We start from the raw sequence: 18,981 nt of genomic DNA, 5'->3' as shown, positions 1-18,981 counted from the left end.
AGAGAGACAAAAGCTGGTAATCTCGGAAATCGAAGTGAATGGACAGTTTTCGATGTGTCAGACTGCCATTCATTCGCTGACCTGTCTGCACGACAGGAAAGATCAACAAAATCAAATCGCCTTCAACTTCTATATTGTAGTCTCATATCTTTATGCTCGTATTGCATCCTTCTTTGGTGTGTATTTTGCTAGCATGTCTCGAGCTTGGGTAGAGTTGAAAGTGTTGTAGATAACAGCGGAAAATTCAAAGATCTGAGCACTGACTAAAATATTGGCATACATCCCGGTTATAGTTTTTGGCAATTTAATTATGGTGAGGGATCAAAATGTCTGCAACAAAAACAGTAGAAAGAGTAGAAACGTTAGCAATGGCATGACCTAGATCTTCAGAATAGTGTGGAGAACAAATTGCATCGATAAAGAATTGTAAGATATACTACCAAAACCTGACCATTTTTTCAACTTGATAAATAGCAATCATTTTCAAAATTGAAGATTCTCGTTATGACAAATATCGTAGACCAGCCAATGCCTAGACACGAATTCGTTTTACATACTCACGTGTAAATATCGTCTTTTCACGGATCAGCATTTTTCTCTTCATTTACATGTACAGAGGTATGCAGACACGATGATGCCTGCAAATTGGCATTTTGCTAACAGCAAGATGAAATAGACAAGAAAGGAGTTCATCTCTTTTACTAGCGCATCTAGAACCCATATATATATTTACAATGAGATGAGAAATTCTGCTTTCGGCCCGGACACAGCTTAAATTGGGCTCATTATAACTAGATACAAGAATTAACACTGTAACATGTCACCGCAGCTTCCACTAGAGCTTCCAATAACAGTGACCAAATCACGTACAGAAAGCCTGATTGCATGCCCACCAGAAAAGTTCATAACATCAATGCACTCCTGGAAATCAGCATTGCACGCCAATAGCACCCACTCATCATCATCATCTTGATACTTGAGCTGAAACGTACCAACTACTAACTTAAATCGTTTGGCTACTTCCTCACATAGCTCGGAGAATCCAGAACTTAGAGGCAGCTTGAATCGAACCATGTCTTCTTTATATCTTGCCTTCACTGTAATCACCAAACTCTCATCTTTATTATGTCGTTCTCTCTGCAAACCATCGATGCCACTGACTGTGGGTGAACTAGAATCACATCCCTGCAATGACGAGGAACTTGAACCCGAACCAGCAGAGGAATTTGTCATAGCTGAAAAGCCTGGAAGATTTTGTTCCTGGTGAAGTACTTCCTCATCTGCAGATTTAGGTTCTTTGCTATTAGTTAGTACAAAGAAATCAGAGTGTTTAGAAGTGACTTGATAGTCAACATCCTGCAAGCTCAGATTCTCCCCATTCTCAACATTTTTCAAGTTCTTGCTGTCATGTTTTCCTCCTTGGAACTGATGTCCCACTTGTTGGCAGTTTCCCACAATGCCTTCTGCAAAACCACGTGTTTTTGCTATGAGAATCGAATTCAATTCATCACTAGTATCAGATATGTATGTTACAGGCTGACGTCTCTCACCAAAAGGGGCAACAGAAGAAAATGAATTTCTCACAATTTCATGCCCAACAAACCCTTGAACATTCTTATCTTTCTCAGCTATCTCCAATTGTCCTTTCATATAGGCCAGAGATCCTTGTTGGGCACTCTCTCTGAAATGCCTTGCTAGTAAATCATTTTTGCTTGATGAAATACTTCCATCTGCTGAGGGCCTTTGCATATGAATATCACAGCCACCATGTACTTCTGATGCTGATTTCAAGGATAATGGGGACTCCAAGCCAGTTGATATTACAGTCTGGGTTGTGTTATTTAAATTTTCTTTCTGGTGAGTAGTAGTTTCTTCCAAAGGAACAGCAGTTCCTACTGGTACCACCTTCCTTGTTATAAAATCTTCTGGAGAGGGCCAAAGAGCCCAGCTTCCCTGAGAGGGTAAAATATTGCTGTGCATCTGCAACCCTTGGACCATAGAAGCTGCATTCATTATATCGCTAGTGATGGCATTTAATTTCAAAGTGCCATCTGCTCCCTGTACAGAGTCAATAACACCTCGGAGTTTTTCCAAAGACCGGTTCACTTTATTTATTTTACGTGATGGCCACCTTGCAATTCCATGCTGTCGGCATATCCTTTTCAATGTTGTTGGACACACTGATATTATAACATTGACAAACAGAAATGTCAGAATTCAATAAAATATTTCCTTCCATGCACAATACACGCATATATAGAGGGCAGAACAATCAAGAATACAAACGATTCAAATAGGATGCATGACTACACTTACCATATTGACATTATCTAAAAATGAGAAAATATTATGATAAAACTTGTTATGTATTTGCAAAATGGTAGAACCTCGGGTCTAAGATTCAGTATGTCAACCTCTAAAATAGTTTGGAATCTCAACAAGACTACTCTAGGCATAACTCCAAATCAGACAGATGGAAATGGGTAGACCAAAGGATTTAGAACAGATCATAAAGTGAGAGCTATGCAAGGCACTTTTGCAGCAGACTGTCAATTTGAACAACAATGGTTAGAGAACGAATTCTGCATATGCATAACAAAGCCCTGTATACACATAACTATTCTAGTACAAAAAAATGATATTAGTGAAAGTCCTCACAGCATTTATTTATATAAAATAGAAACCTATAGTCATCACAGCAACAAAGACAATGCCTCTTCACAACCCAGTCAAAATATACACTGTTCCTTACATCATCCCATACAGAATTCAAAATCTTAAGAGTGTCAAACTTCCATACCACTAACCCTCAATCATTCAGTACTAACTTGCTGCCTACAATCTAAGTTCTAACTTCTTTTATTACGCCAACTCTGAAGATTACAACAAGAAGATTCAAAATCCATTCAATTTTACATACCAGTACCTCATACTACTCTTGAGTTCCTTAAAATACCATTAGAAGATCAAAGTTCTGGATGCATCAAATTTCTACTCTGCCTACAGTCTACCCAGCATTCCTTCATATACTATTTAGAAGTTCAAAAGACCGAAGAACCAACTTTCTCCTCTACCTAGCCTTGTATTGCCAACTTCATCGAAACCTAACCAAGCCACAAGATTGGATACAAAAGCCTGGAATATGATTAATCTTCTAGCCTCCAACAACTTGGATTCATCTTAACAAACTAAGACTTGCTTTAAGGTCTCCCTATTCTCAAAGTTTGAAACTACCACCATGCAGTTTCTTCTCCAAGGACTTACAATTGAAAAATATCCAGATGTACATTACAAGAAAGGGCCCAAGAGTGTCTTTGCTTCCCCTAGTGCATTGTCAATCTTATCAACGATGTTTTATGTCACCGTTACAGCCCAAGATTTTGTTCATATAAAACAAGTGATAAATTTCTCAAGTAATTTATGTGGCTTTTTATTTAATTAATGAGGACTTGCATGTGAATCAAAGAGAGAAAACTGTGCATGGGAAGAGACCCTGAATTAGCCACAAAGTATCAAGAACTACAAGGAAAAAGACTACCAGATGCTACAGGACAAGGGTATGGAATACAGAAACATGTCAGCAGCAGACTACTCTTGAAACTGGATTGTAGCAACCTGATTAGACAGTTCCTTTTTTATCTTCTTTATATATTGTCTCGGATCTCCTCAGAAGACAGCAACATACAAACAGTTGCATCTGGCATGCATGTCTAAATAACTATAGATTGGTTGTTTTCACCAAACATACTGCAACCTGATTAGACAGCTCCTTTTTTATCTTCTTTATATATTGTCTCGGATCACCTCAGAAGACAGCAACATACAAACAGTTGCATCTTGCATGCATGTCTAAATAACTATAGATTGGTTGTTTTCACCAAACATACTGCAACCTGACTACAAAAGGGCCCAACCTACAAGAGCATCCCAATTTTGGCATTTTGAGACATTTTTCACTGGGCTTGACCCAATAGACAAGTATTTGGCAATGTGGTTTGCATCATGTCTACTTGTAATTTCATGTGAGGGTTATGATGGCATGCATACAATAATGTACTTGGAGAGCAAGATAAGCATCCAGGAAATTTCAAATATATGAGAAAAAATACTTGCTCAGAAAAACAGGGAATTCTATCCACTTAAAGAAACTCGATCGACATATAAACCTGTCCCTTTTTTAAAGCATGGTGACATGTTAAATAGAGGGAAAGGCTCTGTAATCTTATGTGCAACTACCACCCTACATAAATGGCCATTCTCTAGAGGTTCCTACAAGGAGTTACATTCTCAGTCAATCACCTAAATCAAAATGGCAGTTATAACTATAAAACAAACCTGACATTAAGGGCTACATAAAACTCACAAACATTTCACTAATGGACAGAGCATAACAATAAAATACAAACCCATGCAGAAACACAATAGTTATAACACATCATCAGCACAAACAATTGCTAAGCTTATGTCCTACAATAAGCTCACCATTTCCTCCTTTCTTAGAAGAAAACTGTACCCGATTGTCTCAAAGTAGGTGTGAAGCACCACTTAAATTGTGTTGCATGGACAGTTGGTAACCTAGCTGTGATTCCTGTTACAAAATGGCTGGGTCGTATGGTTTGAGTGTTGAACTGAGTAGATAATGTATAAATTTAAAACTCCACATTGTCCTCCAAAAGAGGAAGCAAGAGCTTTTGTAGCAACTCAACTTGATACAACAAATTGTACATATTGTATATCAACTTATCTCAAACACGATAATCCTCGAGACTTCTGATGAATTATTGTGATAAGTTGTGAAGATAACAAAATGAATCCAAACTGAATGTATGATGCATATTTTGCACAGGTAGGAAAGCAATTAAGGAATCAGCTACTGAGTGAAGCTTTTGTCAGTGGCAATACTGCTAAATATTAGACTAGACGTTTTGTACAAGTCAGTTATCAGTAGGTTGTAAGATTTCCTTGCTAATAAAAGAATGTCTCCAATGTAAAGTGCTTAATTCTGCATTGGTAGACCATACGACAGCTATTGGGTGTCATTCCTACTTTAGAACCACTCTCAATGTAAACTGAGAGGCACCAATCTCATTCATGTTAGAAATAATAGGGCGTCATGTATTATACGTGATAAACATCCTAACATAATTCATTAAATAATCACACATCATAACAAAAGATAAACCAAGTGCATAAGATGTGTTGGTACAATAACCACCCCTTGAGATAATATGGATAGTGATTTATTTGCTCAAGAAGACAAGTACAAATGAAGCTTAGGCCTCTTTATAAATAGGACTTACTGTCACTTATTATGTGGACTCCGTTGAAACCCAGATTCGCACCATGTGCAATAATTTCAGATTTATGATCTCTCAAAGGAAAGTCACAAAAGCTGTTTAAAAGTTGCCATGGATATGATTGGAAAGCAAGACAATAATGCTAGTTAGCTGGGTTATTTGCATGGTGTCAAGTTTGTGACAAAATACTTTCAAGTTACAGTACTTAAGCATCATAATTAACAAGCTCCTGTCAAATGGTGAATTCTATATCACTGTTTCAATTGTGGAATACAAAGAACTAGCGCATTAAAGAAAAAACTATCTTGCAAACTGAACAATTGTTCAAAGAGAAATCCACTGGTATCGACATCACCAAACAAGATCAAGCCTGTTATAGTACATTGGAAGTAATTCCTGTTTTATCCATATGTGACATGGAGAAGATTCTGTTATGGCAATTAAACTTTAGATGATGACAGAACAACTATTGACACAAAGATGGGAAATTCGATATCTTTGATGAAAACTCAGTTAGAACTTAGAACAAATTATTATTTTCTATTGCAGCATATTGAAGAAGAGACAACCATGATGAGAATCATCAATTGCGGACCTAAAAATTATGTTGCTTTTGCCTAATATTTTATTCACAATAATGGCTGTTTAGGATTAGATGTGATAGCTTCTTTAAAAAGGTCTTAGTAAGAAATGTCACTAGCAGTTTCAGTCCATATTTGAAAATAAGCAAGACGGTATTCATTATGAAGAACAGTGCATTACTTCAGAGCGTGAAGACAGTGTTTCAGTGATACCAAATGCAGCATCAAAACCCGTAGCACCTCTGCTGGTTCAAAACTCAAATCCCTACAGCATTTGCAAATATCTTGTCACTTTGTTTCTGAGTCCTTACAGACAAATCAGCACCTTATTCTTTATGGATATTTTGGCAAGAGGAGAACATTTTTTGGACCACTATCGTATGAAATAGCTGAGTCCAATATGGAATCTCAAATTCACCAGATGGAACGACAGCAATACAGTGGTGTTCTGCAGCTTTCAATGCACAATCTAATACTTTATCCTGGGTTAAAGGACTGATTTCTGAATTGGGGATAGAATTTAGAGTTTCAGATATGAAGCATCAAGCACACTCTTTGGGAAAGTTAGTGCAGATGAATTACTGAAAAGTGGATCATAATCAACCTACTTCTGCAATAAATGTTGCATGTGCTCCTTTCCATGCACATGCTCTTACAGTTTCATACCTCATAGAAGTCAAAGATTACACCTGTTTCACATGTTCTACTGTGCACTATATATACTAGAAGCAGCAGGAAAAGGAGAGGCTGAGGGAAGAAAACTGAAAGAGATCATGTAGGTAACAAAGTGAAAGAAGAGGGGCAATAATTTAAACTGCAGTAATGCCACACTAGAGTTTAAGAAGCTCCATTTTGGCATACCTATGCTAAATGGCTTGTGAATGGTGGTGGTTGCATATGAACATCTGAACTCGGTGGCCATTTCAATGAGCACCCAAACCCACTTAAGTTTCCCAATGTCTTTCAATGCATTGCACATGGTATCCAAAAACTATCTCTAGGGTGCAATCAAGAATAGAAAAATGAAGTTCAGATTTATCAATATAAATTAGAGTTATCATTTATGAAAAAATTAGAATTGGAATGTAATTAAATATGAAATATTCTAGAATAATGACAATGGACGGTTGTCACTAACCTGTACTCCTTTTGCATGATCAAACATGCTAAATTACAAAATGGGCCTACATCAATGACAACTTGAACGACATTGGATAGCCCCAGTTCCACAACGGTCTCAAATAATTGGTACTTCAAGAACAAAGTGTTTTTCTCTTGACCAAAACAATAGAAGACCTTTAGAAAATATGGACCAGCTATAGAATAGACAATGATGCTTATCAATGGACGATCTTGAATATCAGTCCCGACAATCCATAATAATGGAGCATCCTTCTAGAGTTTGATGCATCATTGCCTTCTCAAGATGTGATTTCTCCTTATCCAACAACAAGATGTAAAGCTTCTAATAACCAACTGGCTTATACCCTGAAGGTCCATTATTAAATGGTGGAGACCATTTGCTCAAAATCTAAGTCACGACACGAGACACAAAGGACACGTAAATACGAGTATTCGACACAAGCCATAGTGACCCCAGAAACAGGTCACGAGGGACACATTATATATATATATATATATATATATATACTGAAATATAGTTCCTGATCCATATTAAGTTACTAAAATATAGTATTAGTTTATTAATTTACTACATAAATGATGTTCATTGCTCACAGTTCAATGTTCATTCTTGAATCTTCATGTTATTAACTTATTAAACAGATTGAGAACCAAATCGATGATCTCAATAGGGGCATTTTGTGTATTGCACATATGACATTAGACACTGATATTTTCTTTCTCGACAGTTCTAGCTCTCTTGTTGACTAGTATATGAATCTAACTTACTCAAGTTGCACATCTTGGAAAATGTCGGCAATTGCAAGACAGACTCAACTTGGTAGAGCCCCATATATTTAAGTCAACTCTCTGTAGCCATTGAAATTTGCAACTAAAACAATACAATGTCTATATATGCATGCTTTCTTCATTGGTCAAACTTGGAGATATGCAGGGAGTGGAAAAATGTTTTGAAGAGTGGGAATTCGATGGCCTAAGTTATGATATCAGAGTGCCCAATGTACTAATTGATGCCTATATCACAAAAGGAATGATTGAAAAGGCAGGCCACAGAGTCTTTCTTGAACATGTTTTAGAAAAAGGAGGAAAACCAAATTTCAAAACATGGGAAATGTTTGTGGAAACATGGGAAATGTTTGTGGATGGATATTTAGAGAACAAGCAAATGAATCGAGCTATAGATACCATGAAGAAAGCTATTTCAAAAGTTAAAAATCGTGAATGGCAGCCGACACATGAAAAAGGCTCTTGAATACATTGATACAAACTATATAGGTATGGGCATATGGAATACAAGAAAATGCTACCCTGGAACCCATACGCTCAAAAAAAAAATTTAAGCCCCAAACCACGAGCTCCAAACCATGAACGCTATTATCCAGGACCCAAGTCGATGTGAAAAAATGACTGAAAAAATAAATTAATTAATTAATAAAAAAAAAATGAACCATGCGCGGGATTTATGAGTGACTTTTTGTGGGACATGTGTCCTAAGGGGCAAAAACATTAGGGCACGCTTTTTCCACATCAAAAACGTGTGTCACGATTGGAGGACACAATAAAAAACGTTTTGGACACGTTTTAGGTCGTATTTCGTGTCTGACACGTGAAATACGGGACACGTGACCTTGAGGGACATGTCTTGTGACTTAGCTCAAAATAGGATGAGCGGACAACATTGAAAGGGATGCCACGTGCAAGAAAAAAATCCTTCTATTGCAAAGCACCATCACCTTCTCAAGACATGTCTTATCCTTGTCCACTAACAAGATGCAGAGCTTCTAATTACCAACTAGCTTATGCCTTGAAGGTACATCATTAAATGGCACCCTCCACCAACTAATAACCCTCCACCCTTCTAATAACAAACTAGCTTATGCCTTAACCTGTTTTTTCCACCCTCTAGTGCAACTTTTACTTTAATTATTTATCTTTATTTTTTTGCATAGCTTAGGATACCAAGCTTGCTTTATGTTTTTCCAGTAACCCTTAAAGATGTAATAGTTTCTCACCCATCGATGCTGGGACATTCAAGAGTTCCTTTTAGACAGAGCATGAAATGTTGAGGAACTAGGTGATGGCTAATTGGGGGGGTAGAGCTCATGCTAGGCTTTTTCCTATGTGCTTACAATGTGCTAGCCATTTTTTGCATTTTCTTTTCTTTAGTTGTGGTTTCATATGCTTTTATCATTCTTTCAACAAGATCAATCTTTAGGGAAAAATTTGGGGCCCTGACTAAAAGATGACAATATAAGGTTCTATTCCCAGTGATAACTAACAATCAAGTTTCAACCCAAAGAATGGATGTGGATAGTAAGGGAAACATGGAATGTAGTAAGAGTGGATTACCTTGGGCACGCTACTTCAATCAGTGCCTCCTATTACTGCCCCTCCTGAGGAAGAACCTCAAAGGAGGTCACACTAGACTAGGGGCAAAGGATAACCTCCCAAATGAAGCATGGGAACAAAGGTACAATCAAGAGCAGTCAATCATCTAGCTTGGCCAGTGATCCATATTAGTATGCCCCAAAACATTATAAGAAAGCACATGATTACAAATATGGTTAATTTAACTATTGATAGATGATCCAAGTTCCTTGAAGAAGCATGCCAGATGGGAGACAACACTAACCGGAGCATAAATGGAGAGCTCTAATGTAAAGTTATTTGTGGGCTATCATAGGGTTGCCAACTACTTGGTTGGTTGACAAATGAAGAGAAAAGTTTTCTCCTATGCATTCCCACTTTTGGTGGGTAACACTTATCACAAACAACGGTTCCTCGGATGACATCCATGGTTCTCCACAAACAACTGAAGATGTTTCCCACATTATCGCGTCACTCACTCACACTTCATTATTATGGTGCCCAACATACATGAGATACAATTTTTCATTGCTTCATATTAAGTATTAATGCTTATGTATTTGACATGAAAATAGTGACAATTGGTTGAGTCAAATAATGGATCATGACACTTTAAATTTGTGCTTTTTTCCTTGTTTCACCTTGGTGGTCATCATCATCTCTTAGATAAGCATTCACTCTTGGGTAGGATTGTATTACTGGGGGTCTTTAAGAGTTGTATCACGCCCATGTCCCAAGCTATGCTTAAAATTTTCCATTCTTTCCAAGTTTCATTGTCCTACTCATGAATTGGTTTTCATATGTCATACATACAGGTTCATGCTTCATAATCCCATGAGAAGGAGCTTGAATGCTCGAGGTTGATGCAACTAAAATGAATTTAAAAAATAAAAAAGGAAAGAGCAAAATGTAAAACATAATAAAGAATGAAAATTCAAAACCCAAGGAAAACAAAGTGTGAGCGATGCCCCTCGCTATGAGGCCACCACCTTAACTCCTATGCAATGAATGCATATCAAAAAGGACTAAGTGAAAAGAATTTAAAGCCAAAAGCCAGAGAAGGGTTAAATGAAAAAAGCAAATAATGGGTGGAAAGACATAGCCCCAAGGATAGAGAAACTCAATACATAACCTCTCCCTCAACAAAGGTGTTCATGTGGATGAATATCTTACATAACCTCAGATGACTATGACAATACATCTCATTAACTTACACCCCAAACCATATCATCTATCACCACAGATGCAACTTGATTGGTTTCTTGCAAAATATTTCTCCTCTTGGGTACTGGCATATGTAATAAGAGTTAATGATGACCACCCTGTTGAGAAATCTAGGGCATCGAGATTAGGTGATTTCTCTTCTATTAGTAACTGCCTGTGAATCAGTGTTTTTAAAACCGGAACCGGTGATCGGACCGGTCCACCTAATGAACCGGTTTACCGACCGGAACCGGTCTAACCGGGACTGGTTTGGTCTAAACGAACCGGTTTTAGAAAAATACATTAAATAATTATTTTTTAATGAAAAAAACTATTTTTAAGATTTAAAAGCATGATTCCAAGCCAATAGAGACAAAATATGCAAAGATTGCTCATTTATATACCATGTAAAGGTGAATATATCAAAATGGCACCGAGTGCAATACATATCATCGACAAAATACATAAGCAATGAGGCTCTAAACCACTAAGAAGATATTAATATCACAAGTAAATTTCATCTAAGGAAAATGTTAGGTTTAATATGTTGCCCTAACCATTTTCCAACATGGTATCAAAGCTATGGTTTGTATCCTTGGTAGCTGGAAATATCACTATTTCATCTGTAGCTTGATCATTTGGAGATCAAGTATAACAAGACTAGCAAGAAGCTTATACAAAAGAAGAGAACCAAATGACAGACAAAAAGTCTGCCCCTAAATTAAAATAGGTCTGCATAGAGGTCCAAAGTCTGAGGTGTTTCAGAGACACGAGAATCATAGAGGTTCAAAGTCTGGTGTATTTCAGAGACCCAAGAATCACAAAGATCCAAAGTCCGGAGTATTACAGAAACCCAAGAATCACAGTAACTTCGTATAGAAGTCCGAAGATTGTAGGCCTAATAACATTGCAGAGGTACAAAATCTTCCTTGGTTAATAGAGGTCCGAAACTATAATGATACTAAAGAAGGTCTGAAGATTTCAGTGGATTACAAAGGTCTGAATTACAATGGTATTTCAATTTTCCCGAATTGCAGTGATATTTTAAGAACTTAGAAAATTGTAGTAAGGTTTGAGAGATGAAGTATCTAGAACATGTATCATTCCTATTGATAAAGTCATGAAAATCATAACCCCTAAACCACTAAACCACTAAACAACTGCGTTTTTTGTCATGTTTCAGTGGGCTGTCCATAAACCGGCCGGTTTAGGACAAAACCGGCCGGTTAGCAATAAACCGGCCGGTTTTGACCTAAACCGGCCGGTTTTTACCGGTTAGGTCAATTTTCCGGGCACATGGGGCTTCTAACCGGGTTTTTTCACCGGTTCTGACCGGTGAGCCTCCCAACCGGCCGGTTAGGCCGGTAACCGGTTGGACCGGAACGGTTTTTAAAACTATGCTGTGAATACCACCCTGTTGAGAAATCTAGGGCATCGAGATTAGGTGATTTCTCTTCTATTAGTAACTACCTGTGAATGCTTTTTACTTTAGATTAGGATCTTCTTTTACTTATATTATTATAGTGTTATTCTTCATTAAACAGCTACCAATGCATAAACCATAAAGAGACAAAAGACATAGAATATAGACTATTTGCCAAGGCCAAGACCTCTCCCACTTGAGAGGAAAACCCGAACAAATTCTTCTTCTTATAGACACTCCAATTGACGAATACCAAGACCCTTGACCTATTTTCTACTCCAAGACCAAGACACGAGTTCTTTCTCTTTGTTGCTTCTCTTCCTTGCACAAGTCAATGCAAGTCAAACTTCTCCTCCTTCTACACTTCTCGGCTACCCTGAAACTTTGACCTCTTTTCCACAAATCTGCACCTCATATTGTTGTAATACCACACGTGTGAGGAATAGATACAAGTTTGAATGAGATTCCTTCCTTCGCTATACTTGGAAGCTTCTCTAGATTAACTCGGCCAGCAATAGGATAGATTTGGAGATCCTTTTCTTGTCCTTTATTACAACATATGTACCCACTGCAGAAACCCTAGTTTATGCCACACGTGTGAAGTTGTTTGCCCAAAAAACAGTCCCAAACCAATGCCAAAAGATCTCTTTGCTCCTTTCCTCCTCCTCGTTGGTTATAAGGCTTCTTTGATGACCTTCTCACACTTCTTCCAACTGTAGACCTTGACCGAAAATCTTTGTTTTAAATGATGCTGAGTCGCACTATTTATAGTGGTTGGAGCCTATAATAAGCCGACTTGATGAGGGTGAACCAGTGTGGAAAAAGTCTGCAAAAAATCCCGATTTAATCCTAAAAACGCGATTTTTTGAACTAAACGATTTAATCCCCCGACTTTTTGGCGACTTTTTCACAAAGGAAAAAATCGCGATTTTTTCCTTATACTCCCGATTTAATCAGGGGTCGACCCAAAAAGTCTTCCTCCCTTCCCAGGCCGCGGATAAAGAGGCCGCAAAGGTGAAAAAACTGTAAATTGAAGCTTCCATCCATGCATTTTCAAGTTATTGCATTGTATTGTTTGTCATACTTCTTGCGAGTATAGTAGTCTCATTTGTAATTTGTTAGTTTTGAGGTTAAAATATGTTTTTGTTTTCCAAGGAAAAACAAATCTTTATACTTCATATTTCTAGTTAGAAAGCAAAGTATACATTGGTTAAGCCTCTAGGCTTTCAGTGATCCAGACTCTAACAACCACTGCCCCTTCAAAAGATTACAAAAGTACCAAAAGGACAGGCATACAATAGTCTTCCGTAGAAAGAACCCCACACCATCAAAAACATTATTACAGTTGTTGAATGCTTCCAGAAGAAACAACAAAGAGGAGGTCATGAAGATCAAATAACAACAACCTGTCCAAAAAAAACAAAACCAGTGCCTCAAAAAAGAACCCATTTTCAGACACGAACAAAGTACTTGTGAAATCTTGTGACAGCAAAGATCCTTCCTGCAATGATAGCATGTTTTGAAAGGGAATCTTCTTTAGTGGTGAACTCCTTGTAAATGTGGGGAAAGGTTATGTATCAGAAGTGGATTTTACCTCCAAGAGGTTTTGAATAATATATGCCAAGGCTAGGTTAGTAATCTGACATCTACTGTTTTCTCAAAAAATAAGCAGCTTGGAGTCAACAAGCGTTAATTTTCACATCTACTGTGATACTCACTGTTAATTTTCATTGGACCTACCACCTGACACCTTATTACCCAAGCAGATTACAATCTACTGAATAAATGCATGACTTATTTCTTAATACAATTAGCGGAAACAAAAATTAAAAGGGGAAGAGGATCTCAGTGACTAATTACTTGATGACTTTTAGATGACTCATGATATACATTTATTATATTTTTTGTTGATATTTTGACTCTTGAGAGTTGAGACTCAGACAAGACTCAAAATTCAGGAGTTGATTCACTATTTTGATATGTGATGTAGCACTAGACTTCATATACATATTATATATTAGCTTACTTTACATGTTTATGTGGAAATGCATTTATTTGATGTTGTGGATACTCTAGATAAAAAATATATAAAAAAAATGAATAATTTTGTGTTTTTTTAATTTTGCCGACTTTTTGCCGACTTTTTCAAAAAACTCCCGACTTTGACGAGTTTTTCAACTTTTGGACCCTTGCCGAATTAATCCCGACTTCGACTTTTTCCACATTGGGGTGAACCGACATGTCTCTTTGTGAAGTTTATTATTATTCTTCTTGAAGCCGACTTGAAGGAGAGGTCTTGCACTTGTCTTGGAGGGCTTTCATACTTATTTATTGACTCATACAAAATGTAATATGCCCAAGAAGGGTACTTCATACATGACATTGACTCAATTTGACTTTTATGACCAGAAGACAAAACCTAAAGGCTCACAATGGGAGCCATTACTAAAAATAAAATTCCTTGCTCATGAAACCCATGAGACAAGCATTACAATAATAATGTTATTATTCTTCTTTTCATCATTTACATAAAATGACAATTACATATGTCATTATGAAGACCGAACCTAGTTACACTTTTCAACACTCCCTCTTAACTAGGGAGGTATTCTTAATGGTACTTGGTCATTATCGATTTGAAGAATTTCTCATAAAAAGAGTCAAATTGGTAACCCATCTGTTTAGCATCATATCAACGAGCATCGTAACATAGCAAGGCCTTGACTAACAGCGCTATCTCTCCACAAGATCTGAGCTCAATGCTGGTGAGACCAATGATGTATAGACACCCTCATCATTGTCTCTCTCGGAACATACCCCACCCAGGTTCTCAGGGTGTGTTCCACCATGACTATTCTTATCTTGGATTCCTAGTCCTCAAAGAATATCGGTCCTGTACAACTACTCTTACCATGGATGCCCTAGCACATCCTCAAAGAGTGTTGGATGTCAGATGTTTACCCAATCCTCCAATCTATCTTCCCAAGTGAAAACGAGTATGATGTGTTTATCTCTCCCTCTTAATTAGAGGGGACGTAGCTGTTCCAGTAAAGGAATGTACCTAAGCTCCCTCTTGGCTTAGGAATTTTGCTTCCAAGTTTCTTCCAAGTAAGAAACTTGTTTCTAGGCTCCCTCTTAATTAGGGACCTACAACAACTCCTCATGTGGAGGATGATTGGACAACCAGCTACTTGAAGAACTCCTCCTCACAATGTCATGAAATTCCTTTCATTATTTAGGAGTCTTCATGGTTGGGATTTCTTCATAGGGCACAGACCATCCATCACTTTCATTCATGAGTCAATCATGTCATCATTGGAAAGTGATCCATTCGTTCATATATGGCCATCCTTCATGCCATGTTTCCATAAGGATCTTTCATCCTACTACATGGGCATCAGTGGTGGAAGCCATCCATAGATCCCCCCTTGGCAAACCTGCATAAGCCCATCTAGATATTTGTTCAAAAATAAGAAATGAACACTTAAATCAAAATTACCTTTGTGATGGTCTTTCATCATGACATCTTCTAGTTTGCATCAGCATCTTGCATACATATTGACACATCTCCTAAAGATATATATTGTCAAGGGTCTCTTCATTTTCAAACTTCATCAGAGTCTTCATATCTTTCATGGAGATATCCTAGTCAAATCGTCTTGGTCTTTGGATGTTCATTGCCTTTTTCCATGGTTGCATATCCACGGTCTCTTCCTTCCTTTCTTCACACATTTCATTCTCAGGAACTTCCAATCAGAGTTCCTCCAATTAATGTCAACCACCTCATACTTCATATAATGACATATTATGTTGATTTCATTTAATGAATGTGTGACCCATGCATTCCTGCATTCCTTTGAAGGAGAAGATTCTTCCTATAGATTATGCTCTCAAGATAGAGCATTTATCCATGTTACTTGCAACCTTATGACATGGCTTTGCAATATCGAATACAAGCATACATACCTCATTTTTATTTATGTCATCCAGACTTAGCTTCCTTGATTGAAAAGATCTTCAATCCCTTGATCTGCTTCACCTCTTAAGTCATCATATCATCATCCCATGAATTCCACAAGTTTGGAATTCTTGATGAAACACTTGCTTCTCCTCATGATCGGTGAACCTTTCAATGAAGATTCAATCAAAACATCTTGATCCCCATCAGCAGATGTTTCCTTTTGACAAATGTATGATGAATCTTGTACTAGATGACCTTGCCACTTATGTTTCCAATGAGATTCCCAAGAGTTATATCCTTGACTTCCATAGATTCTAACCATCTTTCATGCTTCTCTATGATGATGTCCTAAGCTCTTGCTTTCAATGCTTCTATGATGCCTTGATGCATCCCATTATTTTACTTAGTGAATCATGATAGCCATATCTTACAACAGAAGACTTAGGAACTTGAAAAGAACTTATGTTAGAAAGAGTATCTCAGTAATAGAGACTCTTACTTCCTCTTTCTTGGACTTCTTCTTTTTAGCTTCCTCTACTTCTTTGGTGATATGGGCTTCTTCTCTTCCTCTTTTGTTATTGTCCTTCTTGATCTTAGGACAATCTCTTTTGTAGTACCCATATTCTTGACACCCATAGCATTGAATCTTAGTCAAGTCCTCCTTTTTTCAAGAACTAGACTTTCCAAATTTTCCCTTTCTTCTTGTCATTGTAGCATAAGCTTGATTTTGCTCACATGCTCCCACATCAGATTAGGCCTTTAATCTAGATTCGTCAATCTTCCCATAAATATTTGAAGTAAAGTTACCCCACTCCTTTGGTAGTGCATTTAGTACAACTGTACTCATTTCTCTATCAAACATGACTTCTCCCAGATCTTGTAGTTGATCTCGGATTTCAGATATCCTCATAAAGTATGAGGCTATTCCATCTTCCCTTGACATCTTCAGCTTGTAGAGTTCTTGCCTTAATGAGATGACTTCTCCAGCAGTGCTTACGGAATACAACTCTACCAGTTTGTCATAGATTTCTTTTAAATTTTCAAGTTCTGATACATATGGAATGAGAGGATCCCTGATGGATTCTATGAGAATCCTTCTAACTTCCCCCTTCATATACTTTGCAAGAGCTTGAGCATCTTCCTTTCCTGGTTTAGTGATTGATCCTTTGACATGTTCCATAACCTCATTTTCAATGAGATTCAGATCTGTCCTTTTCTTCCATGCAAGATAGTTTGAAGCCCCAACCAATTTGTTGCTTTCCTTGCAAAAAGACATTTTGACAGATTCAGATGTGGACATAAATATACTTACTTGATAGGATGCTCCTTCTCCTTGCTACTTCCTTGATGTTGATGATGATATAGAGAATAGAAAACTTCTCCTTGATGAAGGTAGTTTTCTTCAAGAATGATCCTTGATCCCACAGAGAGTGAGATGACACCGCCTTTTGATCTAGCTTCCTTTGGATGAATAGTCTTCAAAACACTTTAACTTGATTCGTAGGTCTCTTCAACTTGAGTAGATGTAGAGTTTTGGCCTTCTTTCCTTGATGATGATCCCAATACTTCTTTGCAGACTTCTTTGATCTAGGGTTATGATGCTTCTTTTGACTTCAAGATGATATTCACTTTGATGCCTTCCTTGAGATTTGATCCTCGAGTGTCCCTTGATAAGATGCCCTTCCTAGACTTAGTCACCTTAGCTCTGATACCATGTTGACAAATCTAGGGCATCGAGATTAGGGGATTTCTCTTCTATTAGTAACTGCCTGTGAATGCTTTTTACTTTAGATTAAGATCTTCTTTTACTTATATTAGTATAGTGTTATTCTTCATCAAACAGTGACCAATGCATAAACCATAAAGAGACAAGAGACACAGAATATAGGCTATCAGCCAAGGCCAAAACCTCTCCCACTTGAGAGGAAAACACGAACAAATTCTTCTTCTTATAGAGACTCCAATTGATGAAGACCAAGACCCTTGACCTATTTGCCATTCCAAGACCAAGACACAAGTTCTTTCTCTTTGTTGCTTCTCTTCCTTGCACAAGTCAACGCAAGTCAAACTTCTCCTTCTTCTGCACTTCTCGGCTACCCTGAAACTTTGGCCTCTTTTCCACATATTTGCACCTCATACTGCTCTAATACCACACATGTGAGGAGTAGAGACAAGTTTGGAGGAGATTCCTTCCTTTGCTACACTTGGAAGCTTCTCTAGATGAACTCGGCCAGCACTAGGACAGATTTGGAGATCCTTTTCTTGTCCTTTATTACAACAGATGTACCCACTGCAGAAACCCTAGTTTTTGCCACACGTGTGAAGTTGTTTGCCCAAGAAACAGTGCCAAACCAATGCCAAAAGACCTCGCTACTCCTTTCCTCCTCCTTGTTGGTTATAAGGCTTCTTTGATGACCTTTTCGCACTTCTTCCAACTGCAAACCTTGACCGAAAATCTTTGCCTGAAATGATGTTGTGCTACCCTATTTATAGTGGTTGGAGCCTATAATAAGCCAATTTGATGAGGGTGAACCGACATGTCTCTTTGTGAAGTTTATTATTATTCTTCTGAAGCCGACTTGAAGGAGAGGTCTTGTGCTTGTCTTGGAGGGCTTTCATACTTATTTATTGACTCATACAAAATGTAATATGGCCAAGAAGGGTACTTCATACATGACATTGACTCAATTTGACTTTTATGACTAGATGACAAAACCTAAAGGCTCATAATGGGAACCATTACTAAAAATAAATTCCTTGCTCATGAAACCCATGAGACTAGAATTACAATAATAATTGTATTTTTCTTCTTTTCATCAATTACATAAAATCACAATTACACATGTCATTATGACGACCGAACCTAGTTACACTTTTCAACATCTTTGATACAAAAACTTGGCAAATTTTGTGAATTCTATGAATTATTGTGAAGTTTGAATATGATGCTTAATATGATCTATCTAATGGAACTTACATTTGACATCAATCACTTTTTATGTTGCA

At 37.5% G+C, this 18,981-nt stretch overlaps 1 protein-coding gene across 3 annotated transcripts in view; it reads right to left on the bottom strand.

The window, feature by feature from the left end:
• Positions 1-632: 632 nt before the first annotated feature.
• Positions 633-18,981, bottom strand: part of LOC149140053 (protein NLP9-like) — a 127,777-nt gene continuing 109,428 nt past the window's right edge. For all 3 annotated transcript variants that reach the window (XM_089453189.1, XM_089453188.1, XM_089453191.1), the window contains one exon: positions 633-2,180. In XM_089453189.1, coding sequence (XP_089309315.1) covers positions 805-2,180 — 1,376 coding nt within the window. In that variant the 3' untranslated portion in view covers positions 633-804. The remainder of the gene's footprint in view (positions 2,181-18,981) is intronic.

The sequence above is a fragment of the Pinus tabuliformis genome, chromosome X (assembly GCF_031772625.1).
Source record: "Pinus tabuliformis cultivar Carrire ecotype Pingquan chromosome X, CPIR1, whole genome shotgun sequence".
NCBI classification, from domain to species: Eukaryota; Viridiplantae; Streptophyta; class Pinopsida; order Pinales; family Pinaceae; genus Pinus; species Pinus tabuliformis.
The sequence above is the reverse complement of the archived record's forward strand: the minus strand, read 5'-3'. Positions and strand labels throughout refer to the sequence as shown.